Source organism: Chlorocebus sabaeus, chromosome 9 (assembly GCF_047675955.1).
Source record: "Chlorocebus sabaeus isolate Y175 chromosome 9, mChlSab1.0.hap1, whole genome shotgun sequence".
NCBI classification, from domain to species: Eukaryota; Metazoa; Chordata; class Mammalia; order Primates; family Cercopithecidae; genus Chlorocebus; species Chlorocebus sabaeus.
The window spans coordinates 456,472-483,688 of NC_132912.1; the positions used below are offsets into that span (position 1 = coordinate 456,472).

At 48.9% G+C, this 27,217-nt stretch overlaps 1 protein-coding gene across 4 annotated transcripts in view; it reads right to left on the minus strand.

Annotated features, from left to right (window-relative positions):
- Window positions 1-27,217, minus strand: part of DIP2C (disco interacting protein 2 homolog C) — a 376,181-nt gene that overhangs the window by 104,718 nt on the left and 244,246 nt on the right. For all 4 annotated transcript variants that reach the window (XM_073018672.1, XM_073018675.1, XM_073018674.1 and 1 more), the window contains 9 exons: window positions 26,829-26,963; window positions 24,397-24,516; window positions 22,714-22,911; window positions 18,117-18,208; window positions 11,985-12,095; window positions 3,839-3,962; window positions 3,362-3,471; window positions 3,087-3,189; window positions 1,067-1,131 (listed from right to left, as the gene is read on the minus strand). In XM_073018672.1, the coding sequence (XP_072874773.1) occupies window positions 1,067-1,131; window positions 3,087-3,189; window positions 3,362-3,471; window positions 3,839-3,962; window positions 11,985-12,095; window positions 18,117-18,208; window positions 22,714-22,911; window positions 24,397-24,516; window positions 26,829-26,963 (1,058 nt within the window). The remainder of the gene's footprint in view (window positions 1-1,066; window positions 1,132-3,086; window positions 3,190-3,361; window positions 3,472-3,838; window positions 3,963-11,984; window positions 12,096-18,116; window positions 18,209-22,713; window positions 22,912-24,396; window positions 24,517-26,828; window positions 26,964-27,217) is intronic.

Sequence of the window (27,217 nt, forward strand, 5' to 3'; positions counted from 1 at the left end):
GGTGGGGGGCTGTGTGTGGACAGGTTGGGGTGGGGCGGGGGGGACTCCTGTGTGGACAGGCTGGGCGGGGTGGGGGGGGGGCTCCTGTGTGGACAGGCTGGGCGGGGTGGGGGGCTCCTGTGTGGACAGGCTGGGCGGGGGGGGGGGCTGTGTGTGGACAGGTTGGGGTGGGGCGGGGGGGACTCCTGTGTGGACAGGCTGGGCGGGGTGGGGGGCTCCTGTGTGGACAGGCTGGGCGGGGTGGGGGGCTCCTGTGTGGACAGGCTGGGCGGGGTGGGGGGGGCTCCTGTGTGGACAGGCTGGTGGGGCGGGGGGCTCCTGTGTGGACAGGCTGGGGTGGGGCGGGGGGGACTCCTGTGTGGACAGGCTGGGCGGGGGGGGACTCCTGTGTGGACAGGCTGGGCGGGGGGACTCCTGTGTGGACAGGCTGGGCGGGGGGACTCCTATGTGGACAGGCTGGGCGGGGTGGGGGGCTCCTGTGTGGACAGGCTGGGCGGGGTGGGGGGCTCCTGTGTGGACAGGCTGGGCGGGGTGGGGGGGGGGGCTCCTGTGTGGACAGGCTGGGTGGGGGGGGGGCTGCTGTGTGGACAGGTTGGGGTGGGGCGGGGGGGACTCCTGTGTGGACAGGCTGGGGTGGGGTGGGGAGGACTCCTGTGTGGACAGGCTGGGCGAGGTGGGGGGGACTCCTGTGTGGACAGGCTGGGCGGGGGGCGGGGGGGGACTCCTGTGTGGACAGGCTGGGCGGGGGGGGACTCCTGTGTGGACAGGCTGGGGTGGGGTGGGGGGGACTCCTGTGTGGACAGGCTGGGCGGGGGGCGGGGGGGGACTCCTGTGTGGACAGGCTGGGGTGGGGTGGGGGGGACTCCTGTGTGGACAGGCTGGGCGGGGGGCGGGGAGGACTCCTGTGTGGACAGGCTGGGTGGGGGGGGGGGGACACCTGTGTGGACAGGCTGGGCGGGGTGGTGGGGGCTCCTGTGTGGACAGGCTGGGGGGGGACTCCTGTGTGGACAGGCTGGGCTGGGGGGGACTGCTGTGTGGACAGACGTGGCCAGAGGACCTCACTTACTGTCAGGATGCCATGCCAGAGCCCGACGTCTTTCTTGAAGTCCAGCACATTCACGATGGTTTCAGCTGCACAAAAGAGGGAGTCAGGAGATTCTTTCTTAGGACGGGACAGCAACAGACCAAAATGCAAAGAAAATCCAACACTGCATCACAGGAAATAACAGATCTTGGAAAAATCCCATTTTGCTGTATCTTGGTGGAAATTCTGTAGACCCGTTTGAGTGCTGGCCACCTGGAATTTCTAGAGATATCCTGACACACGAGTGAGCAGCGTTAGCTCTCCAGGCTGCGCCTTAAAACACAGGGTTCCTTCTCTTTTTATGTCTCTCTCCCTCCCTGCCTTGTTCTTTAAAAGATTTCTTTTCACTTCCTCATGAGTCTCCCAGGAAAGGAAGCTTTGCAGCTGGAAAGCCCTGTGTGCACAGAGGAGGTGGATTTTTGGCAACATGGGGACCTACGCAGCTCTACTGGAAGTCTCCAAGGTTGGAGTTGCAGTAAAACAAGGAGGCACCGGAATTTGGAAGACAGGGAGGGAAATCTATTCGATGACTATGGGGGAGGGCTCTAAAAAGGTGCTAAAAGCTCGTGCTTGATGAGGATTACTATCGCAGAGCACGCTGGCCGTGAACAGGCCCAGCTTTCTCTGGAAGTCACCTGGCCCCCGGAGGTCAGTAGCTGCCTGCACATGACTCAGTCTCCCCGTCTAAAGGCTGAAGTGTGGAGGGTAACAGACAGAGGGGCTTTCACAACACACGGCTAAAGGAGACAACCCAAGTTCCTTTTGAAAGTGGTGAAGCAAGGAGGGAATGTATCTATTCCCTCCCCAAGAGTGACCGCCCTGGACCTTGGAGGTGTTATCAGGGCAAGGAGCAGGGGACAATGTACCCCCAAGTGTGGAAAGTCCACGGCTAAACATCAGAACACCCGCGAGACACGTGCGTTGTTTTTAAAAGGGAGATGATGAGGATGGGGAGAAAATAAAAATAGTAGAAAAAGAAAAGTGTTTCATTCCACAGCGGCGTGGCAGATGCCACCATGGCTTCGTTAGGTTCCAGAAAGAGATGCCAGGCAGGGGTGTACACTGCAGCTGTCCCGTCAGGGGCCTGGTCAAGGGGATCTCAGGGGGCCTCAGGGGGTCTCTGCAGGGGGTCTCAAGGGGCCTCAGGGCATCCCAAGGGCTCTCGAGGTCATGGGGGTTCTCTGGGGGTTCTGAAGGGGTCTCAAAGGGCCTCAGGGCACATCACAGTGTCTCAGAATATCTCAGGAGGTTTCAGGGGATCTCAGTAGGACTCAGGGCACCCATGCGGGGAGTCTCTGGGGGTCCCCGGGATCTGCTTGCACCCTCCCCCCTCTGTGCCATTTTAGCGCGGTTGCCACAGTTCCCTCCACTCACTTCCCCTCTTTGCCTCCCATACCAGCCCACCCGCGGGAAGGAAAACACATAACAAGCACCAATTCTTCTTCACCGCAGCAGCAGACCTGCAGAGACTGACCTAACCGGGAGGGCGGGCGGACACACGGGTGTTTTCCTCACAACTAAAGACACGCTCATGTGCACCCGGGATGAAGCTCCACGGTGTTCACGGCGTCTCCCCAAATCCACATGTTGAAGCCCCAGGCCCCAGCGTGGCTGTGTGTGGAGCGTGCGCCTTTCAGGAGGTCATTCGCGTTCAGTGGGGTCGTAGGGATGGGCGCCTAACCGCACATCTTACACCTCCTATGAGAAGCCGGGAAGAGACCCCCACTGGGAACTGCCCAAGGGCACGCTGACCTCAGACCTCCGCGCTGTGCAGACATAAATGTCTGTGTTGAAGCCGCCGCGTCTGTGGTATTTTGCTATGGCAGGCTGAGCTGATATCCTAATTCAGTAATAAGTGAACGTCAGCGGAGCTGGGCACAAACGTCACACTATTTCTACAGCTACTCATGGGAAGGACGTGGTCTTCGTGTCAGGTGTCCCGGCTAGAACCAGGGTCCCAAGGAGTCGGGGTCTGGTACCCCAAGGAGTCGGGCTCTGGTACCTTCCGTGTAGCCGCACGCCTGCGTCAGGGCCTGGCAGTGTGTCAGCAGCGCGGTCCTCGTCACCGTCACACCCAGCACGCTGCCGTCCTTACACGTCTTGTACTGAAATAAGACAGAAAGCATGAGGGAGGTGGGGCTGGGAGGTCATGGCAGCTTTTCTGGTTACTTGAGGTCTCCGAGTTCCTGAATTTTGGCGCTCGAGTAACCATCGGAAACACACATTAGTTCCCAAGGCCACACTCAGGGCCAGTGGAGGCGGCCGAGGCTGACTCACCTCGATATACGCAGTGTCGTTATTGGCATCTTTAATGTGTGGGAACCAGTCTCGGGGCGGTTTGGAGAGATGTTTCGACTCTGTGACAAACCACAGCAGCTTTGGCCAACCTTGGAAATAAACGACAAGTTCCTTTTAAACGTTACTCAGAAAGTAGGCCTGCAGAATTTCTCTCCATTCATGTGCTACCCTTTCAAACACATCAACCAGATTGAATCTCTGGTGTTTCCAGATTTCACGAGATCTAAGACATGAACAGAAGAGCACCCAAGCCTCCACCATTCATTACCTTCACGTCACCCCACGGGTCGGCAGCCCGGCTGCGCCATCGGGGACGCGAACGCGTGAAAAGTTGTGGGTCCGCAACTGACGTTTCATTCCACAGAGGATTGAAACCGAGGCGGGGTAACGTATTCCCGCACCCGTCTTCTGACAAAGGATGTGGGCATGCGAGCTCTCGGAGCCTCGGTGGCATACCTTTAAACTGTGGGATCTCTCCTGTTGGGCTTTTTGGAAGTCCTTTATGGCAGGCGTCACTAGTCAAGGCTACGGTAACACCACAGCTTCCAAGTAAGAAACCTATTTGCTGGCTCCCTGCATCCTGAGAGGGCAACAGAGAGAGAGGGGTTGAGAATCCACGACCCGCCCTGCTCCGCCCGGCCTTCAGCCCTCCCTCCAGAGTTCGCACAGACCCTGGAGTCTGCAGAACGGGGATCCAACCCCAGCCCTGCTGCTTGGCATCTGTGGAACCCCGAACAGGTGAGCTGGCATGGCCTCAGTGTCCTCATGGGTAAAACAGGGACAGAAAGAACAGCATCTCCCAGGTTTGTTGAGGATAAATTAGAAGAGTGTATGGGAAGTGCTCAGCGACCTCAGTGTCCTCACGGGTAAAACAGGGACAGAAAGAGCGGCGTCTCCCAGGTTTGTTGAGGATAAATTGGAAGAGTGTATGCAAAGTGCTCAGCGGGTCACATTAAGAGGCTGCTGTTACGGTTCCCTCCGATTCCATAAGACTGTGATCATAGGACAAAATTACTGTAGAGAACAGATAGGGTCTGAAAAAACACTTCTACTAACACACTAACACCAAGTGCCTGATCTTTGAAACATTCAAAGACCAAAGGCATGGAAGGCACACCTGGCATGGGTGCCAGGCAGGGAACCTCAGCCAGAGGAAAGAAGACCTGGGTCACCTTCTCCTCACCCTGAACAGCTCGGTCTCAGTGAAATAACTGAAGCTTGCTGAAACGGGCCACTGCTGTGCAGCCTCACCGGAGACACCAGGTACAGGTGGCTCCAGGCTGCCAGCTCCGGTTTGGAAGGTCAGACCTGAGCAGACCACGCCAGTCCTCACTCCTGTCCATCTGCCCAAAGGCAGCCAAGGCACTCACGTCACTCTCTCTACGCCTGCCAGCTGTGCCAGCTGTGTGGGTTTTCCATTATTTCATTCATAAAATAAACCGAAAGCTCCAAAACAGCCAGGGTTCCAGGAACTAAAAATACCACATTGTAGTGAGCAAGTCACCGTCTTCACTCCCCAGATGGCTGAGCGTGGACGCCCCCCTCCCCTGCATGGACCCTACACGGCCCGGTTGCTGTTGGTGATCAGAGGCCTGGCTGTGGATCTTCCCACCTGTTTCCCTGAAAACGGGAGAACATGAGCTGAAGAGTGATGTTTTCACCTGGGTAAATTAGGCAGCATTAAAATTTCAAAGCTGTAGTCTCTTAAGTGTTTAGTACTTTTCTTACTGTAGATTTAAATCTGCAGTGAAAACGCCTCTCTGTGGAATTTTCACAGAGCAATAGCCAAAAGGGCCAACTAGCACACACAACGTAGCTCCCCAAGGTCTGGTCATCGGGAGCTCAGCGGACAGACGGAACCCGCCTCGGGGACGTCTTGTGGTGCTTTTCCCACACGCGGTGCTTGCTCAAGTAAAGCCCTAATCGGTTACTTTAATGTGAATGTGAACATGACATTAGCAAACGTCCCAACTCTGCAGAGGTAAGGGGCAGAGGTGGGGCGACGTTAGCTTCCACAGCAGGAAGGCAGCTCCGCGGAGCCAGAAAGTGCCGGGCGAGGCAGGAGCACATGCGTGACGATCACAAGACGGAGGAACGGCTGAGCCCAGTCACTCATGGCTATGGGTGGAACGCTGACCTCAGGCCAGGAGCCAACCTTTCCCTAAACCCTGCCCTGGTAATGTCTGCCCATGATTTAATCCCCCAAATGATAAAATCATACACATAACAAGACTCCCTAAGAAATAAGAGACTGAAAACCACAGGAGCGGCAGGCCTGGGAGGATGTGGCTACGGTTCAGCCAAGGTGAGGCTGGGTCTGCTGCTCCTCAGCACGTGTAGAGCGCCCCCACTGCCCCGTCAGACGCCAGCCCTCTGCACAGCTCTGCCCAGCCCCGGCCAGTGCACTCAGAACAGCACTTACCATGTCTCACCCTACACACCTGTGTGGGAGGAAACCCGTGCAGCCTTCAACACACAGACGTGCCCACATACACATGCACACGCACACACACGGATGCGTACACACTCAACAGTCACACTCACATACATGTGCCCATGCATACACACGTGCCCACAGTGCCCCCACTCTCACACGTGCCCATGCATACACACGTGCCCACACTCAACACACACTCAACACTCACACACGTGCCCACACACACACGCATACACACTCAACAAAGAAAGGGATCGGACAGGTGGACCCCACACACAGCATCGGAAGCAAATGGCTGCAGGTCCTCGGTGGGCCTCACGGCCTCCGCAGGTGACCCAAGGATGGGACCTGGCTGCGCCTGGACTAGGGGCTTTCTTGACTCACAGGCCTTAGTTCTCTGTCCTTGGAAAGGTGATGTCGGCCTCATCTGGCTGGATCTGAGGCCAACTCCGGGAAACAGGTGCTACATCTCAGGAAAGTGTGAATAAAAAGAATCCTCCCAGGGGCAGAGCTTGCAGTGAGCAGAGATTACGCCACTGCACTCCAGCCTGGGTGACAGGGCAATACTCCGTCTCAGGAAGAAAAAAAAAAAAAAAAGGAATCCTCCCAAGATGTGTTCAGAAAACTGGGTTCTCATTAGGGCCTTTGTTCGAAGACACTTCTAGTGGCTGTAGGACTGGCAGATGGAAGAAATATTAGGGTTCACATACTTATCACTACACGAATATGCTCATCTGACCCCACTTTGACTTGCACCATAGCCAACAGATTCTTTCAGTTAAAAATAAGAAAAGTTATCTAAGACCAACAAACTGCTACATTCTAAAGGCACACTTCTCAAAGGATGGCACCCAAATGGCCAACAGGTCCATGAAAAGCTGCTCAACATCACTAATCATCAGGGAAATGCAAATTAACCACAGGGAAGCCAGGCAAGATGGCTCAACGCTTGTAATCCCAGCACTTTGGTTGACCACGGCGGGCAGATCACTTGAGGTCAGGAGTTCAAGAACAGCCTGGCCAGCGTAGCTAAACCCCATCTCTAGTAAAAGTACAAAAATTAGCCGGGTGTCATGGTGTGCACCTATAATCCCAGCTACTCAGGAGGCTGAGGCAGGAGAATAGCTTGAACCCAGGAGGTGGAGGTGGAGGTTGCAGTGAGCAGAGATCATATCACTGCACTCCAGCCTGGGTGACAGAGCAAGACTGTTTCAAAAAAAAAAAGAAAAAACAAAACAAAAAAATCCACAGGGAGACATCACCTCACATTGCTTGCATTGGTTACAATGGCGTTTACCAAAAAGAGGAAAAATACCTGTTGATGAGGATGCAGAGAAAAGAAAACCCTTGCATGCTATTGGTGGTAATGCAAATTAGCACAGCCATTATGGAAAATGGTATGGAGATTTCTCAAAAACCTAAAAATAGAGCTACCATATGATCCAGTAATCTTGCTACTGGGTATTTGGCCAAACGAACTGAAACTGATCAGGAATCCAGGAGATTATCTGCATGCCTACCCTCACTGGAGTGTTATCCACAAGCGCCAAGATGACAAATCAACCTCAGTGCCCAAAGACCCACGAATGGATGCAGAGCAGGCCGACCCGGCACATTGGGTGCTATTCAGCCTTCAGAGAGGAGGCAAGCCGGCCGTGTGCTGAACCGGAAGGACATTACACCACATAGTGAGCGCTATTCAGCCTTCAGCAAGGAGGAAACCCTGCCACCTGCTGAACCGGAAGGACATTGCGCCACACAGTGGGCGCTATTCGGCCTTCGGTGAGGAGGGAAGCCGGCCACCTGCTGAACCGGAAGGACATTGCGCCACACAGTGGGCGCTATTCGGCCTTAGGTGAGGAGGGAAGCCGGCCACCTGCTGAACCGGAAGGACATTGCGCCACACAGTGGGCGCTATTCGGCCTTCGGTGAGGAGGGAAGCCGGCCACCTGCTGAACCGGAAGGACATTGCGCCACACAGTGGGCGCTATTCGGCCTTCGGTGAGGAGGGAAGCCGGCCACCTGCTGAACCGGAAGGACATTGCGCCACACAGTGGGCGCTATTCGGCCTTCGGTGAGGAGGGAAGCCGGCCACCTGCTGAACCGGAAGGACATTACGCTGCCGGAAATAAGCCAGGCACAGAAAGGCCAACGCCACATGAGCTCATTTGCATGTGGCATTTAGTAGTGAACAGAATGGTGACCACGAGGGCCAGAGAGGGAGGAGATTGGGGGGAGGGAGGAGATACAGGGGTTGGGAGGAGATGGGAAGATGTTAGTCAGAAGAGACAAAGCCTCAGATTGGAGGAAGATGTTTTGAGATCTATTGCAGAGCAGGGTAACTATAGTCAATAAAAATGTTACCTACATTTCAAAATAACCAAGAGTAAATTCCAAATGTCTCCATAAAAAATGAGAGGTAAGCAAGGTGACAGATATGTTAATCAGTTTGATAAACATTCCACGTTGTATGCATATATCAAAACACCACACTCTACCCCATAAATGTATATAACTTGTCAGTTAAAATAGTGTTTAAAATCAAGTCACGGTGTCTTTAGAACTCAAAGGCTTGGCCTCAAGGGAGGGCCTCTGTTCTTCACCTGTGAAATCACTTGTGGTTTCCCTAGAATTCTATCCCATGACCACTGGTTTGCACAGTAAAGGTTTCTAATGCCCTGTTAAGGTCTGTGCATTCTCCACAGCTTTGGCCTCAGGGGAGGGTCTCTGTCCTTCACCTGTGAAACCACTTGTGGTTTCCCTAGAATTCTATCCCATGACCACTGGATTGCACAGTAAAGATTTCTAAATGCCTTGTTAAGGTCTATGCATTCTCCACAGCTTTCTGCATAGCCTGAGGCATCTGTAGGCAAAGTCACCTCAGGGTTATATTGGCATAGAGTGGGCAAGGTGGGAACGTAAGCCCTTTCTTCTGAGAGGGGTTTTCGTGCTCATGGTGCTTGGTGACAAAACTGCAGCCACAGAGGGCCCCTCCCCAATGTCCTGGAGGTGAGTGAGGGACAGGCAGGGGCTCTTTCCTGTGCCTGCGACCTCATCACCTGCACAGGTTACAGTCACTGATACCTAAGTTCCCAGGGACCTCCGAGCGTGAAAAGTCCTGGCCTCCTGAGACGTCCCCACACTGTTCTCCTGCTGTGCTCCCTGCCCTCTGACCACAGAGTCCCCCCGAGATGCCCCTCGTCCCCATGCAGACCTGCCCTATCTACAGTGAACCTGCAGCCTCTACTCGGGTGCAAGGGGCTCTCAGCCGAGGGGGACTGTCGGTCCTCCTGTGGGGGAGGAAAGCTCCTCTTTCTCCATTATCACTGCCACACCTTCCCAGTCACGTGGCCTTGGAAAGATTTCTGGTCTGTTCAAAACGGACGGTTTATGTCTTTACCACCATTCAAAGGTACTTAACTTCATTATTTCAAAGCATCTTAAACATGTGTTACACTGAAACGTTTCATGGCTGAAATGAACGCCACCTTGGTATTTGGAGCTATGCCTAGGATTTCAGATAACAGGATGGCATTTCTGCCAACCTGAGGACAGCACTGGAACCTGCTCAGGAAAACCACCCCCTCACAAACACAAATCATTTTCCTCTGCAAACCAGCCTGGATTGGAGGACACCAGGCTATAACACTTAACATGGACAAATACAAATTGTTCAAGGGAAGAAAAGAAGAAATAATTGTTACGAAAAACAATGATAAATGTTTTGTGTCTGGTTATTGAACCATCACCATATGCTGATGCCTACAGGTTCCCGCAAATCATCGTTTCACTGTTGCTTAGAGACCTCAGAGCATGTCCAGGGAGCCCCTAACCACTGACATGAACATCAGCTGACGGGGAGCCTCGCCAGCTCCTCACTAGATCCCAGGACTGGGTTAACTACAGTACTGAGGCTGTCATGTAAGCATGACTGGAGTCCTCCAGTCCTTCCACTTTTCTCACGTGTCGTGAAGACCACGGGAACCAGGGGGACGAGAAAGCACCTCACGGGAAGTCTGACCTGTCTGATGCACATATGGAGTGCTGGCTGCAAATCCGGGGGAAACTGGCTGCAAATCCGGGGGCAGGGGAACTGGCATTCTCCCATGGCAGCTACCACAGACTCCCCTGCCTCTGCCAGACACACGCATACTCGGGAGGCCAAGCATGAACCTCCTGGATTTATACATAGGAAATGAAAATAGCAATCATCTTTCCTGTTTCCGAAAGGAACCCCATTCCCGCAGATTGAAATGCAACCGTATAACTGGCATAGACTCTGAAGAGATACCCATGTGTGTTCTAAGAGGTGGCAGACGGTTTTCTTAAATATTGAGTCAACAAACTTTAATGTTGGAATAGCCACAAAGACAGCTGGAAGTTTCTTCGGGAACTCTTAGCCTGGGCTACCTGTGATTGTTGCCTTTTAGAGCTAGAAGAGTCACCCACACAGTGCACGCATTAAAGATGTGCTAAAGGGGCCAGGTGCAGTGGCTCACGCCTGTAATTCCCGCCCTGTGGGAAGCCGAGGCAGGCAGATCACCTGAGGTCAGGAGTTTGAGAGCAGCCTGACCAACACAACAAAATCTCGTCTCTACTAAAAATAGGAAAATTAGCTGGGTATGGTGGCACACGCCTGTAATCCCAGCCACTCAGGAGGCTGAGGTAGGAGAATCGCTTGAAGCCAGGAGGCAGAGGTTGCAGTGAACTAAAATCATGCCACTGCATTCCAGCCTGGGAAACAGAGCAACTCCATCTCCAAAAAAAAAAAAAAAAAAAAAAAAAAAAAAAAGTGCTAAAAGGAGCTCATGGTTTAAGGGCAGTGTGCACGGGCACATCACAGGTTTACGCAGCATAAGCCATAACTAAAATTCTAAGCCCCTCAGCCAACTGAAGAGACCCGTTCCCTCAGCCAAGGACATTCCAAAGTTAACCTGAAAAACCAGTTCAGCTGTGATGGGAAGGAGGGTCAGAAGCGCCTCCTTACACCCTCATCCTCTGGTTAAATTCAGGCACAGCTGACCAGCAATGGCATTAAAAGAGAGAACTCCAGACCGACAAAGCTGATGCTCTGTAGCAATAAGATACCAACATGACAAACAGCAGGCCCTGAAAGAAATCAAAGTATTTTACCTCAAAATATATTTGATATAGTTGGGAATAGCCTATAAAGCTCTTTCTTGTGGGGAAAATCTACATTACGTAGAGAATCTCCTTCCCTTTCCAGGGCCTTTTCCTGATCCAGGGAGAATTAACTAAGACTCTGGCACCTTTTTAAGACTGATAAGAACCATTTACATCTATTCTCTCTGAAGCCTGCTGCCTGGAGGCTTCCTCCACATAATAAAAACCTTGGTCTCTACAACCCCGAACCCTAAAACACTGGCTTCTATTGATTCCAGGGCTTTAGATAAACTTTCAACCAACTGCCAATCAGAAAATCTTAGAATCCACCTGTGACCTGGAAGGCCCCGACTGCTGCCTCAAGCTGTCGAGACCAAATGAACATACGTCTTATGTGTGTTACTTAATGTCTCATGTCTCCTGAAAATGTGTGAACCCAAAAGCTGCAGCCAGACCACCCTGGGCACATGGTCTCAGGACCTCCTGAGGCTGGGTCTTGGCCATGTCCTTAACCTTGGCAAAATAAAATTCTAAATTGAAACCTGTTTCAAATACTTTTTGACTGACAATGCACATTAATTTCTTTACATCAGACTAAACAATAATTACAATAGCAAGTTTAGTGGTTTATTTTCCTTATAGAATAAGACCTGACAAATCACAGGTCAACCTTGGACTGGATGTCAAAACACCTGAACAAAAGCAGCATCCATCACCCTTCAAAAAATAATAAATTTCAAAAAACTATCATTTACCCCAATTCTAGTGCACATGACACCAAGGAACAAGATTCTCAAACACCCTTGCTTTACTAACCAAGAGGCTGCTGCTCCATGTTTGACCCCAAAGCAAGCTGTGCTCCACCCTCCGGGACACCCATCCCAGGCTGCAGGGCCCACCAGCGACCACGCCCCTTATCGAGGCAACTGAAGGAAACCCAAGGTCCCAGAAACAGCGAGGAGACTCTCACCCAGCTGGGAGACAGCCACCATGAAAGCCATCTCACTCAGCATGAGACCGAGCAAAGGGCGCGTTCCTTACCTTCCTCGTGAGCGGCACCTCGATGGGCACAGGGACCACCTCGGCCAGCAGGCAACCGTAGAAAGCTGCCATGAAGGCGGCCGGATCGTTGTTGGGGAACACCAGTGCCACCTGTGGGACAGGCCAGAGCAGGTCAGCGTTAACGTGGGGTCCTGGCTTCCTAAGACGCCACGGAAGAGCTTGGTTCTAGGTGAGGGCATGCTTCAGTGAGAGCCAGGTCCTATGTAAAATGCATTTCAGTAAGCCGTGTTTTAATAAGATCACGCACCTGGCCTTGAAGACGGCAAATGTGTGAACAGTCGTCTGTCATGACATCACCAGAGTACAACTGCCTTTATTTGCTGCATATTACCTTCCATACCCACATATTTCACATAGATGAAGTCATATCCTGCTGTTTCTCACTAAGCTTTGTAAGTACTTCCTTGTATTTCTACGCAGCCTTCATAACTGTCATGGGACAGTTGTGCAGTTTGTTAGGCCGTGCGCAGGACTCGGCTCAGATCCCATGTCAGTGTTTAGCTCTGGGATCTCAGGCACAATGGTGGCCTCTCCAAGCCTTAGTGCTCTCTGAAAAGTGAGAATGATAGAGCCTATGTCTTAAAGTGGTAGTGAAGGTCTAATGAGAGAATGCACATGGAGAGCTCAGTGGGATGCCTGACACACGGCGTGAGCTCGCGGACGCTGACTATGAGTAAAGGCCAAGTTACTGGCACTAGGGCCGGTAGCAGCATCAGTCCTGATGCCACACGCGTGCACTTGTTGTGGGCCCTGCCCCTCCCTGCAGCAAAGTCTTCCCTGTGTAGCTGCCTGGATGTGGCACCGATCCATCCTGCCAGATCAACTAAGTTCCTAAGAGAATTGTCAGAGTTCTAAAACTGTGGTTAATGTACATTGTCAAGTAATATCGGTACCTGCTAATAGATATTTTTATTTTTAAAGAAAGAAGTTCACTCTATTACAAAGGCTGGAGTGCAGTGGCACAAACATAGCTCACTGCAGCCTTGAACTCGTGGGCTCCAGCGATCCTCCTGCCTTACGGGTGGGCACTACTATAACCAGCTAATTTTTAAAGAATATTTTAGATGGGGTCTCACTATGTTGTCCAGGCTGGCCTTACACTCAGCTAAGTTTTAAAAAATATGTTTAAGATGGGGTCTCGTTATGTTGCCCAGGCTGGCCTCAAGCGATTCTCCTGCCTTGAATCCCCCAAAGTGTTTGGGTTACAGATGTGAGCCACTGTGCCTGGCCAATATGTTTTCTAAATACGTTTTCCGATAGTCCTTTCTTGACGAGGAACAATTTTCCTTCGATGATCGAGTTTTAATTGACAGCCCTATTTCTGGATTCCCACTATGCCCTGCGAACTCTGCTTCTATTTTAACACAGTTTACTCATGTGTGGGGTAGCATTAGGGTTCCTCTTCCTTATGGACAGTGTTTTCATCAGCACATGAATCCTATGATTTTCCTATGATTTAGCACACGTGCATCATTTTTGCATTACCTCATTCTGGATTTTTTTTTTTTTTTTTGAGACAGTCTTGCTGTGTTGCCCAGGCTGGAGTACAGTAGTGCAATCTCAGCTCACTGCAACCTCTACTTCCCAGATCCAAGCGATTCTCCTGCCTCAGCCTTGCGAGTAGCTAGGACTATAGGTGTGCACCACCACTCTCAGCCATTTTTTTTGGTATTTTTTGTAGATACAGGGTTTCACCATGTTGGCCAGGCTGGTCTCGATCTCTTGACCTAGTGATCCACCCACCTCAGCCTCCCAAAGTGCTGGGATTACAGGCATGAGCCTCCGCACCAGGCCTCGTTCTTGAAGTTAAACAATTTATTAAAAATGTCCTAGCTGGAACTAACTTCATCATGAACAGTTTTGGACAAACATCTTAATCATCTGTGTAAGTAAGCGGGCTGCCATAAAAGCATCCAGATGGTCGTTGAGAGGGGAGCAGGCCATGCTGGAAAGGTCGGAACGCAGGATCATTGGCCGACACAAAATTAAGTTGTAGATTCTATGAATATATGAATATTTCCTTTCTGTATGGCATTTCTACAGTCCACTACAATCTGCTAAGAGAGATTAGAAAGGGAATAAAATGATTTGCACATCTATGCAGATAAGCCACAACCAATTATTTCTTCAAACTGAGGTTTAGTCATGAGTGTCACGTGATGGACTGAGAGCTGATGGCATGTTTTTCAGATCTTGATATGGTAAACAGTATTCAGTTAAATGTTTGTCAGATTTCCACATTACCACTGCTGTACAACTGCTTCCCCTAAGGCGGACCAAAAAACACCAGGAAACCTTCGAGAATTCAGAAGATGTTAAAGTTCCATCCAAAACTGATGATTGCACCTATTCATAAAGAACATGTTCAATTCTGACTTGTTCATCTTCCCAGAATGCCAGCTCTGGAGGCAGAGTCTTCACCAAGGGCAGACAGCCGAGACGGAGAGGATACGTGTCCTCCCCACGGCCAGACTCCAATCAGCCCCTCTCCCAGGAAGCACCTTGCGTCTGGCTCCTCTCCCAGCTCCTGGTGCCTCTGCTCAAAGGAAGTTCTTCTTTATCAGGGGTTTAAAATTCTCACTAGAGTTAATGCTGAAAATTCCGTATTATAGACCACTGCAGAGTTGTACTGAAATGTGATGAAACGTGGTATAACAAAGTTAATAACAGCAGAATATAAAATGGTACGTTATTGTACACACGCGACAATACAAGTAATGGATAGAAAAGGGGAAAATACTTAAAGGCTCTTTTAGCATCAAAACTGAAAATTTTTTTGCAATTTAAGGAAGAGAACACTCTGTACTTACATCATTCCTTCAATATTTGAATCAGTCACAAATCCTGTTTTATTGCTATCTCCATAGTGATTCCAATATAATACTTTAGAAATACAAAGATGCTCAATTTTTGTAAACCCGCATGGCTTCCCTCCATTCAATCCTCTGTGTACTTCTTTGATACCTCACTGTACCTAATTATTCACAGAGCAGGCGTCAGCCAGTCAGGAGACGCATGCACAGGCTCTTCAGGGGAGCGAAGGCCTTTCTGGCCGAAGGATTCCCAGCTCCCCTCCAGGGATCCTCGCACAGCCGGCCCTGCTGTCCAGACGAACGGCTTCAGCACCTTCCACGCTACCTCCGGGTACCCAACCAAGAGCTACAGGCTCATCTTTTCTCCTCGAGAGCCCTTCTCAGATAATATTTTGTAAGAATAATTTTAGAAAAGTAGCACCTTCACCCCTGACCCAGCCAAGCTAAACCAATCCCTGCCTAAAATGAGCCTCTTTATATGTTTCATCAAAACCGTGCTTCCTGTATCCCTACTGACATCTTAGAGGAACCCAGGAGTTTATTTTGTAATTATCATATGGCAACTTCAAGTATCTGGAGGCCATACTATGAAAGAATTGTTAAAACTGTTAAGACTATGGACCACATTACAGATAATGGAGATACTCCATTACAATCACCATTTCATTATGTGGTAACACACGATTTACAGTTCTAACAATTTTTACATGTAGAATTCAGTGGCATGAAGCACATTCACACTGTTGTACAAGCACCACCACCAGCCATCTCTAGAACTTCCTCAGCTTCCCAAACAGAAACTCTGTTGCTATTAAACACGAACTTTGCATCCCTCTCCCCCAGCCCCTGGCACCTCACCTTTCTACTTTTGGTTCTCTAGCGTGTGACTACTCTACGGATGTCATGAAACCACTCTTGTGAAAATGGTAACTGAGGAAATTATGACAGTGGAAGGGATCAGACCTAACCAACTCCATCTTGCTTCCAATCTTTAAGCTGTCCTTGTTCATTCCTGGTGTAGGCCAAACTAACCTTGGGAAGGAATTCAGCTCACAGTTCGACTCTGAAACAAAACTGATAATAGCCCTTTCCTGAAATGACCCCCTTCTTGCTTAGGGACCAGTCTGCCTTTGCAGGACTAACAAATTAGCTGCAAGATTAGAAATTACCCGTTAGGGGTCATACAGCCTCTGGTTCCAACAGTCTGAACCTCCCCAAATTGCCCCTGGGGATAACATCACAATCATAAAACCTAAGATCGGTGCTGGAGGTATTCTGCAGACCCTGCACTGGATGGAACCGCTGACACCACCCAGACAGGTCATCTGGCTCAGCCAGTTCTGGGAACCCACCCAGGAACAGAAGACAGCAGGAAAAACTCACTTCGACCCCCGTTTGAGTCCACCTCCAACCTGACCAATCAGCACTCCCCACTTCCCAAGCCCCCAGCCGCCAAGTTATCCTTAAAACTTCTGAACGATCCTCGAACACTTGGGGAGACCGATTTGAGTAATAACAGAACTCCAGTCTCCCGCACAGGCAGCTCTGCGTGAATCACTCTCTCCATTGCAATTCCCGTCGAGATAAATTGGCTCTGGCTAGGCAGCAGGCAAGGGGTGAACCTGTTGGGCAGTTATGCTCATAGGAGTGGAATCACATAGTACCTGTTCTCTGTCTGGCTTATTTTACTAGGCATAGTATCTTCAAGGTTCATCTACGTGTTACGTGCCAGAACTTCCTCCCTTCTGACGGGAAATTCACACCTAGTCCTTAGATTTGGGGCTGCTTCCACCGTTTGGTTTTGTGAGTCGGCTGCTATGAGCCTGAGTGTACTCATCGCTCTCCTAGACTCTGCTTTCAATCCTTCTGGGTACACACCCCAAAGCAGAATTGCTGGATCACACGGTAATTCCATGTTTAATTTTTTGAGGGACTGCCATGTTTTTCGGAGAGGCTGCACCATTTTACATTCTCACAGCAGTGCGCAAGGGTTCCGATTTCCCCACGTCCTTGCCAACACGTGCCCTTTTCGGTGGTTTGGTCATTGCCATGCTTCTCAGTGTAAAGCAGCGTTTCACTGAGCTTTTGGTTTGCTTTTCCCTATCAGGGAGGCTGAGTATCTCTTCATGTGTGTATCGGCCACTGCCAAATCTTTGGAGAAACGTCTACTCAAGTCTCTGACCCATTTAAACATTTTTGTTGTTGTTGCTTCTTTTGGTGGTGGTGGGTTGTAGGAATTCTTTAAATATTCTAGATATTAATCTGTTGGCAAATAATTTGCAAACATTTTCTCCCATTCTGTAGGTGGCCTTTTCACTCTCTTGATAGTGCTTCTTGATGTACAAATATTTTTAATGTCAAATCCAGCATCGTGAGGTATCTTCTCTATATATTCTTCTAAGGCATTTTCTTTATGTTTTCTTCTAGGTTGTGGTTTTAGCTCTTACATTTAGGCGTTTGGTCCATTTTGAATGAATTTTTTGCATATGAATTTTTGCACGTTAGGTAAACATCCAACTTCATTCTCTTGCAGGTGGATATCCAGTTTTCCCAGCGCTGTGTGTTGGAAAGGATGTCCTTTCCCCGTTGAATATCTTGGCACCCTGCTGGAAATCACTTGTCCATATACACGAGGGTTTATCTCGGGGCTCTTTATTCTGTTCCATTGGTGTATACGTCTGTCTCTAAGCCAGTACACTATTGTGATTATTATAAAGCTTTGTAGTAAATTTCATAATCAGGAAATATGACACCTACAGTTTACTTTTAAAAGAGGCCAAATGTGTTCAATAAAAAATGGGAAAGAATCCCAGTCCACAGTCTCCTGGACCTGCTGCAATCTGTTGAAGACGCCCCACAGCAGACTCATGCCTTTATAGTATTGCTTAAGTAATCAAAGCTCATGCTTCTGTTGGTTTATGGAGCTCTAAATGATGTCTTTATGTCATTCATTTGGAGTCCTTTAGGTAGGATAACCTAATCTTTGGGGCATGTAAAGCACATAGGTAGAAGGCTGTACATATAAATGCAAGAAAACCAGGTTCTATACCCAGCTCCACATCTAAACTGGGGCATAAGGCATGGACAAGACCATTACCTGCTCAGGATGTAACATTAGAATGGAGATACCATTAATAGTATCTGTCCTGTGTAACTTACCAGGTAGCAGTTAAGAAGGAAAACTTGCTTTCCAGTGGAAAGCGGAGGTGGCGCTGAACTCTGTAACGTTTAAACAGTGGGCATCTTTTCCACACAGGACTGTGTGTTTTGTAGATTCAACAATTTAAGGTGCACTTACCCTATCTCCAGGCCGCACCATGGGTTCCTGCTTTGTGCCTAATTTGTGCAGAATGCTGTAAGCGACCTTCATACTTCTCGTCCACAGCTTGCCTATGAATACAAATCACAGACAAATGTGCACGTTAAGCCATACGGAGAGCACTGCTTCCGCAAACCGAAGTCCAGGGCATGAGTCCACTCTGCTTCCTGTATCATGGTCTGCAAGCGACTTGAACTGGGGGCAGCTGAGCAAAGGGGGAACTGGTAGGTGAGAATGGAAAATGAGTGAAAGAACAGGGATTCTAAAAACAAAGCTTCAGGAGAAAGAATGAAAATAAGTGAAAACCAAGTGTTGGCCTGTCTTCTGATTTGTGATGTGGGGCCAGCGGTGGGGGGAGCTGACAGTGCAAACACCGTCACAGGGCTGGGATCTGCCCAGCTGAAATGACACTGCCAGGGAGCAGGAGGGCCCCAAGAACCTTCTCCCTGCAGATCAAAGCTCCAACTCATCCTGAGTCCCTGGAGTCAAGAAGAGTAAAAGCAATGACTCCAACTGCAACAGTCAGAGCTGCCCGGACGCCGGAACAAGGCCGGCACAAAACAAATCCCCTCTGAGTGCGCGAAGTGCCTGCAACAAAGCCCCTGAAAACACCGATGGTCAGCACAGAAACCGTGGGGAAGGTTCTAGGGGGGAAAGTCCTGTGGGGCCACCGTAACAGCGTCACTGCCGCAGTCACACCCGGTGACACATTCCTCATCCACAGCCGGTCCCACGGGACTGAGGAACACAGAGCACAAAACCACCTCGAGAGGCTCCAAACTCCAGTCCTGTGTTTCTCACCTTCAAACTTTCCTAGCCTCAGGGTTTTAGGGTTTTTAATGATGAATCCTTGGATTCAGATACAGATAATGGTAAATATAACAGTCTGAGATCAAATAACAATGACTTTAAAGCCTAAAATGGGTTCTTAAATCACACAATGGCCTTTTACAACCTAGTCTCAGAGGCTTCAGCTGCGAGAGCTTCTCGGTAGTCAAGGTGTTAGAAGACACGATAATGCTTTAATAGTGTAATAAAGGTAACAGCAATCTTAACTATTTTGTTTCAATGCAATCACTGTTTTAATCTTTTCCCTATTTTAAATGTAAACGCTAAATCAGATTTCGTTGTTTACAACACAGTGCAAATTTAAAAACCCTGAATTTGTTTATTTCCTATGGGAATGAGAGCTCCTCGGGTATTATTATTTATTTACCACAGTATTTATCCCTTGCTAATGAGAACATGAAGAGAATGATTATTTTTGATTGTTCTAGTTCCTAGGACATATCCTGGTCATAGTATGGGTTCAGCAAATGTTTCTTCATTTTACTAATGTCACAGGCAAGCTGTAATGAAATACAAAGTTACAGTGTGCATTCTAGCATATTCTTGAGCACTTTTGCTAGACACACTTTTATTCATGTTCCCTCCTCCCGTCTTCCTTAGCTCCTCATCCTCAACACCACAGGTAGTCTTCAAGACTGGCAGCTTTACAGTCATCTGGAATTCTATTTGGGGATTTTATTTTCCTGAAAACGATCACTGGCTCATTAGATGTAACTTGGAGTATTTCTTCCCCAACAAAAACTATTATTCTGTGGCTTCGGATTTCTTTAATGTGAACAAGATTAGGGAACTATTATAGTTGGGTAAACAATAACAATCAATTCATTGCAATTGATAGAAAAACAATGTGTTGTAACTGAATAAATCAATTACACTCGATTAGCACCATTCTAGCTTGTGAAAATTTCAACTTCATTCTCAGCTAAGAGTCTTGACATCCTAAGTTCACACAGAAGCTAGTTAACAATAGAGTTTGATAAAACACATGCAAACTTTTGGCAAAATTCTTGAAATATATTTGGTATACTTCTCAAACAGAAAAGGCAAGAAGTTAAGCTGCTGATATAAAGATACAGCAGTTCTTAACTGATTCATAAAGGAGATGTGTGTGAGGTCAGCACTGTTGTATTAGACATTAATTGTAATTTCACTTGGTTTGGACTGAGGAACAGGCAACTGTACACAGTGTAACTGGTGAGGGGAGAAGTAGTGGGTGGCGACGGGCTGAACCGGAGCAAGCCCGGGAAGGAGGCGGGAACCTGAGACACACCACCAACTACGCAAAAAAGCAGCAAGGCCACAGAAAGGCGGCCCAATGCGCTGCTAGCTCAGGCGTGTAGATTGCTCGAAACACCTGGAGTAATAGGAAAACCATAAATAAAACATTAAAAGGGAGATGAACACGAGCATCTGCTTGGTAGGAACGCAAAATGAATGGGTAGGTCTCTCCCGAAAACCAGAGGCGGCAGAGTGTACTGCAGAGCTGCTGGAGGCAGGACGTGAAGGGCAATTAATGGCACAGCGTGACTTATTTTTACAAGATTATGAAATGCCACGGGTAGTCTAAGGTGGAAAACAGAATTGTAAGATGTTCCACAAGTTTTTTGACTTGTGGCTTTCATTAGCCACCTACACTTTCTATTAATGATCCTAAGTTTATCAGCTGGGAATTCTGCTACCCCAGTGCTTCGTAGGAAGCTAAATTTGGGGGTTGAGGGGAAACAGCAGGAGCTTAGAGAATACAGCCGCTCAGTTACACCAGGTTACTTAGTATTAGAACAATTCTCATTGGACGAGCTTGTTTCTGAGTCATCTCAGCAACAGCCAAGCATTCATTCATCTACATTAGCGTTTCTGTGCGGAGGGAGCTTTCCACAGTGTTCACTGCGTTTTCATCTGATAAGCTGTAATCTTACATTTGGAAATGTGTCACTTTCTTATATTCCTTTAACAAGTAAAAACCAAGATCAACCCACGGCCTGCAATTAATGTGGATAATTAAAATACAACAACATATAGATGATTTAAAAACAGGAGTTAAAATGCATTGGTTGGGGGCATGAGTTCTGATGACTGCAACTTTTCATATGAATATTCGGTCTGTGTCTTACGTCTCCCATTCATCTGAACCTTGCAGGAAGGGGAAAGACGCCAGCACTGTTCAATGTTCCAGCAGCAGAGAGGGGCGATCCTTCTGACCGAGATCATAAGCCCCGTGAGAACTGTGTCTTATTGTCTTTGACTTCCTAAAACTTAGTCCCATGCCAACACATACTGCATGCTTAAAACACCCAAGTGAACGTGTGTTAGTGCTCAGAGTGAACGCACGCACCCGGAAGAGCACGGCTGCTCCTGGAATTCCCGGCATGTAGGCGGGGAGGCCTCGGAGGCCATCAGCTGTCAAGCAGCGGTGACTCCAAGTACACAATTAGCTCCAGGGCTGAATTTGGCCGGAGATGAGGGTCACATAGAAAAGTCTTTCATCCTTTTGACTGAATAAAACCTATTTCTGAGGGCATAATTTTAAAAGTAAAGCTTATGCTTCATCATAGATGACACACACTATCCATTTAAAACCACTGAATGAAGCCATAAACGCAAAGGAGCTACAAAACACACGCTCCCAAACCCAGTATGCTCCTAGGCCCAAATCCCCCATCTGTCGGTGAAATGCACAGGTCGACAGCTGCCGCCTCCCGGAGCCCCACCCCGAAAGGCTGGGCTCTACTTAGATTCCATGATTCAACAGAGCATCTGGCTTTGGGCCTCCATGGTTAATGGAGAAATCAATTCCTTTCCTACCTGCAATCAGAAAAGTGTTGTGTTATAACAACAAAACCTAAAGTTAAAAACAAAACCTGCGAACAGACAACAGGTGGAACGACGTACTGTACCATGCCCAAGAGCCCAGAATTGAAACAGCTATGTTTAAAATTTCAACTGTCAACATAAATCTCAGACATGCAGACATAATGTGAACCATTTTGGCCCTTTAGTTATTTTCTTATCTTTTGAAAATTCGAATTAATTTTTTAGAGATGGGGTCTTGCTGTCACTGAGGCTGGAGTGCAGTGACACAATCATAGCTCAATGCAGCCTCGAATTCCTGGTCACAAGTGATCCTCCTGCCTCAGCTCCCAAGTAGCTGGGACTATAGGCACGAGCCATCATGCCAGCCTTTTAGTTACTATTTTCTTTGTAAAGCTGAAGCAAAGAGAAAATAAGTCTGACAATCTGCTCCTCCATGGTCTCTTATCCACAGAAAAAAAGAGAACGCATTTCTCTGCTATCGTTAACCATGTGCAAGTTTTCAGACTGTATTAATTGTACTGAAGACTTAAGGGAAAGGTGGTTTCTCTGGCCTTCTGAAAAGTCCCTTGGAAACCGATTTTGTTTCTTCTGAGTGATACATATCAGAAAGCTTAGGCAGATTTTTCTAACTACCAATCTTTGCTGAAAGCATGCATTTCAATAAATCACGTATGTATTTAAGAAAATCTAATACCTTATTAAGAGTTATGGTCACTGCTTCAAGCAGCCATTTCTGGTTTTAACTCAAAAAATATTTAACAAAATAACTTTCGAGATTCCATTTATTTCTGTGCCAGAAACATAAGGCAGCATAAAATCCATCAGTCACCAGAAGTAACGGACACTGAGCTTTGTGCGTTCGGGAGTGGCTGTGCGTGGCCATGGGCAAAGGGCAGAGGGTGAGCCTCGGGATTACCGTAAGTGAGGATGTAGAGGGGCTTCCCGTTGGTGTCCATGGTGGTCAGGCAGGGCGCCTTGGGCGAGATGGTGCCCCACCTCTGCAGCGCGGCCTCCAGCGACGGCGGCCAGTTCGTGACCACGCCCAGCTGCTCTCCACGCATGGCCAGCATCTGGGCCCCCTCCGGCTTTGGTTGGTTCGGATCTGGTTGTTGAACTAAATCATTTGAATACAAGAGGTTATGAGAGAAATGCATCCACATTAGCGTGGCTACTTTTTGTTCTTTATAAAGAAGCCAGGAGATTTATACTTAAGGTGTACATTTACTGGCTGACAGAAAAGCATGCTTTTCTACAACTGGGGTCTATACACAAGCATCACGAATGCTGGTAAAAAAATCAGTTCTTGTAATTTCCAAGGCAGCATGTAGCTGGAGTGCTTAGGTGGACCCGGACACACCTGCAAACTGACAACAGGTGGAACTGCGCAGCATACAGACAGAGCCTGGAATTCAAACAGCCATGCTGAACATTTCCATTATCAACATAAACTAGTGATTTTGGACCCCAAATTGCTTAAATCTTGCTAAATTATATTCTGTCCTTAAAGATGAATGGTACATTTATTTTCCAAGGCAGGGTCTCTCTCTTCTGCCTTGGCTGTGGTGCAATGGCATGATCACAGTTCCCTGCAGCCTCGACCTCCCAGGCTCAGGTTATCCTCCCACCTTAGCCTCCGCTACAGTCCTAGCCTGTAGCTAGGACTACAGGCATGCACCACCATGCCCAGCTAATTTTAGTGTGTGTGTGTGTGTGTGTATACATATATATATTTTTTTGTAGAGCCAGGGTTTTGCCATATTGCCCAGGCTGGTCTTGAACTCCTGGGCTCAAGTGATCTGCCCACCTTGACCTCCGACAGTGCCGGAATCACAGGCGTAAGCCACCGCACCTGGTCTGAGCTGTACATTTCAATCTGCTACAAGTACTCTGAATAACAGCAACACGGAGCGAGTATTTTCCTGAGTAAAACTAAAATCAGCGCATCATAACTACCACCTGCCCAATCCTTGCGAGAGGTAAGAATGGAAATTATCTCTTCCATTTCTGGAACAGACTTGTCTCTCACTTTACGACTGACAAGAAAACCGGCCGTTTTTACTTGTGGTTTAATGCATAAGATAATAAGGAGCTCGAGTTTGCTATAATGAGCAGTTCTTGTGCTTTGTTTCAACTTTAAGTTGTTTGTCTAAAAAGACCCAGGAGCATCTGGGGGCAAAGGCAGCAGCTCTGGCATCTATAAGGAGCGGCAGGAGGAGGAGGAGGAGGAGGAGGGAGGAGGAGACGGCACCTCACACGCCTGTTTGGCTGTGAGCGAAGGATTTCCCCAGTTTACTTGTTTTTCTGTATGTTTATACTTTACTTGTATTTCTATACTCTTAGAGTTCTTAGAGAGAGACCTGACCTGGGTAACAGAACGAAATCACCTCCTGCAGAGGACGACTAACAACCAGGTTTAGAAACCTGCCAGCACCGAGGCTGCCTGGGAACATCACCTGCTCCCTATACCTGGGTTCCCATTATCCAATGAATGCCAAGATTACTGCTCTTAAAAAGTAAAATAGCCCTGCAGAAAAAAACGTCATTGCTTATGGGACCATAGGAGCATCTGCAAGAAACGTGTAGGAAAGGGTTCTCTCACCTTCTAATAACTCTTCAAAGTCATCGACAAAGAATTCTCGTAAAGGTGGTCGTTTCGGTCGTTTGAGGGTATTGACAAGCTGCTGGATTTTTGCTGACACCCGGCTACTTACTGGTACTCCTGAAAAACAGGAACCAGTGGGTGGGGGAAGCGATCATCACAGCTTCAACGAGCACCCACAGTCCCACAGCCCCCCTGCCCAGCACGGCTGCAGGCTGGTGTCCTTCTAGACGCCATCCCGGGAAGGGCCTGAGGTGGTCATGCTGTACAGTAGCCCTGTGGCTACGCAGGAGACAGGACAGAGATGCATCGGACCCAAACGTCTCCCACGTTCCAGCATGCGCTATTCTGCCGGTCATGCTGGGAAGAGCCTCAGGACCACATATGCTTGACCCCGGCTTTGATTCTCAGGAGAGAATTGTCATCTGCAGAGGGCAGACTCCTCATTCCCACTGCCCCAGGCCCCCCTTCTCAACAGGGCGAGACCATCAGTGGAGCAGTAAGGCCTTCCCTGAGTCTGTCTCTCCAGGGACCGTCAGCATTCGGCCTCACGGAGGCACGAGAACATCGGGCTGGTGAGTCACGTCTGGAACCCCCAGCATCCCACAGCCCCGGGCTCAGGTTCCAGCACCACCACGTCCAAGCCCTGTCCACTCCTAATAAGGCTGAGCTCCTCACACATGTTCCAAACCCACACAGCTCAGCCCACACACAGGCAACGCATCCTCAAGCACAGAAGTTAAAGTCTCTAAACTCAAATTTTTGTGTAACAGAATACTAGCACATACCTATCCAAGTGGACTGAGAAAAACCCCATTTTATAATACTGTGCTAATTACAGCAAATGCTGCATCACTCTGAAAATCAACTGATTTGATAAATGAAAAAGTCAGTTTTCAAATTTCAAGATAAATCAATCAAATAAACGAACGAGACAGAGGATCAAGACACTGATGCTCCAACTAGATCGAAAGTGTCCTCCTCAGGCACACGCTGCAGGCCAGCAGGACCTGGGAAACCATCAGCCAGAGTTGTGGGCCTGGCCGGTGCAGGGGTCTCTGCAGGTACAGCTGGCAGGCCATTCCCTCACCTGAGGCAGAGCCCTTGTTCGCCCCTGCACTGGGTCATAAAAAACAGACCTCAACATTTGGGGGGAATAGAACAGAATTCAAGGAAATTTTTTCTATCAAGAATTTTTAATCAGTGTCTCAAAATGCTCTGTGGGTACTTTCAGAATTGAGACATTAAATATTTCATATCTCTGAAAACACAGAAAAACACGCAATCCAGAACTCTCAACATCTAAACATAGTATTTTCCCATTAAATAGCCCAACTAATTTGGTTCAGACCAATCAGACCATCTCTGCCAGGCCATGATTCTCAAGCTTAATTTGGCAGATGTCAGAATCACCTCAGGGCCCCCAGAACTTCTAGCTCATGACGTCTGGAGTGTGGCCCAGAATCACCCTCCCAGCGAGGGCCCCTGTGGGTTCTGGTGTGGGAGGCTGTGACACATCAAGACGACACAATACACCACGCGGGATTTACCTGGGGAACAAAGGCAAAGATGACAGACTTGAAAGATGACATAGTTACTAAAATGACCGTGACAAGAGTAACAAAAACGGCCAATTTACTATAGACTGAACTTATCAGAGAACTAAAGCAAATAATGACACAGAAAGGCATTCCAGCAAAAGTCATCGCACCGGCAACCAGGGCGATTTCAAGTGCACTAACTGGACACTTGCAAAGGCACGGCCGGGCTCTGCCTCACGTGAGGATGCAGTGGTGTGCCTGTTGGAGCTTGGATAGGCCTCCCCGTCCACTGTGCCTTTCGGGGCTCCGACAGGCCTCCCTGTCCACTGTGCCTGTCCGGGCTCAGATAGGCCTCCCTGTCCGCCTGTGAGTTCCGTGCACCACAAGATGAGGGCACGCAGCTTCACACAGGGGCATTGCATTTCATTCACTGCTAGGTTCTACACTGACTTTTATGATCCCGGGAAGGACTGAGACTTAAATAGAATAGGGGCTAGGTGATACAAACAGCCGCTGTAACCAGAACGTACCAAGACCAGGCCACGAGGAAGGAAGGAGAAGCCCTCGGCCGCAGCCTGTTACCAAGTCACTGACATCTTGTCCAACATGGATAAAAAGACCCTCTTTCCTCCAAAGTCTAAAGCAACATATCAGCCCATCTGACAGTAATTCTGTTGTACATTTAACTTCATCTTGCTCTTCTAAGTGACTGTTCATGGCCTTAACACCTGTACAAGAATTTCTCAGTTGCTGAACCACTGTGAGTTATTCAGCAGATAAAATGGCAGCAGACTGTACCCCAGGAAGAAACACACCCAGTCACGGGCACGGAACGGGACATCAGCACAAACCGTTTACCAGGAAAAAACGCATCTCTGCTTTGGGACGTACCATCCCCGGTCTCCATGAGCTCGGCGTTGCCGTACTTGGGCGCTGTCCGGGACCCCGTGGAACCCTGTGGTCGCTCCACCTGTATGGAGTGCTCTGAGGTGTACGTGGTTACATCAGGAGGTGCAGAATGATTTTCTGGAAAGAAGCACATCATGAGTGTTTCTGGTGGTTGTGGCGTTTGCTCTGCAGGTTGAGCCATAGCTCAGGAAGAGACCGGAGCGCGGGCGTTCACCCTGGGGGTGCCATGGAAGCCAAAGCCGAGCTCAGCCACGTCTGCCACACACATCCGCACAAAGGGGGACCCCAGCATAACTCATGTTGTCGCAAATGGAGCAGAGTCCAGTGAAACCTCAGTTTCCTAACAGGAGCCCCGTCAGCGGCGTTTTAAC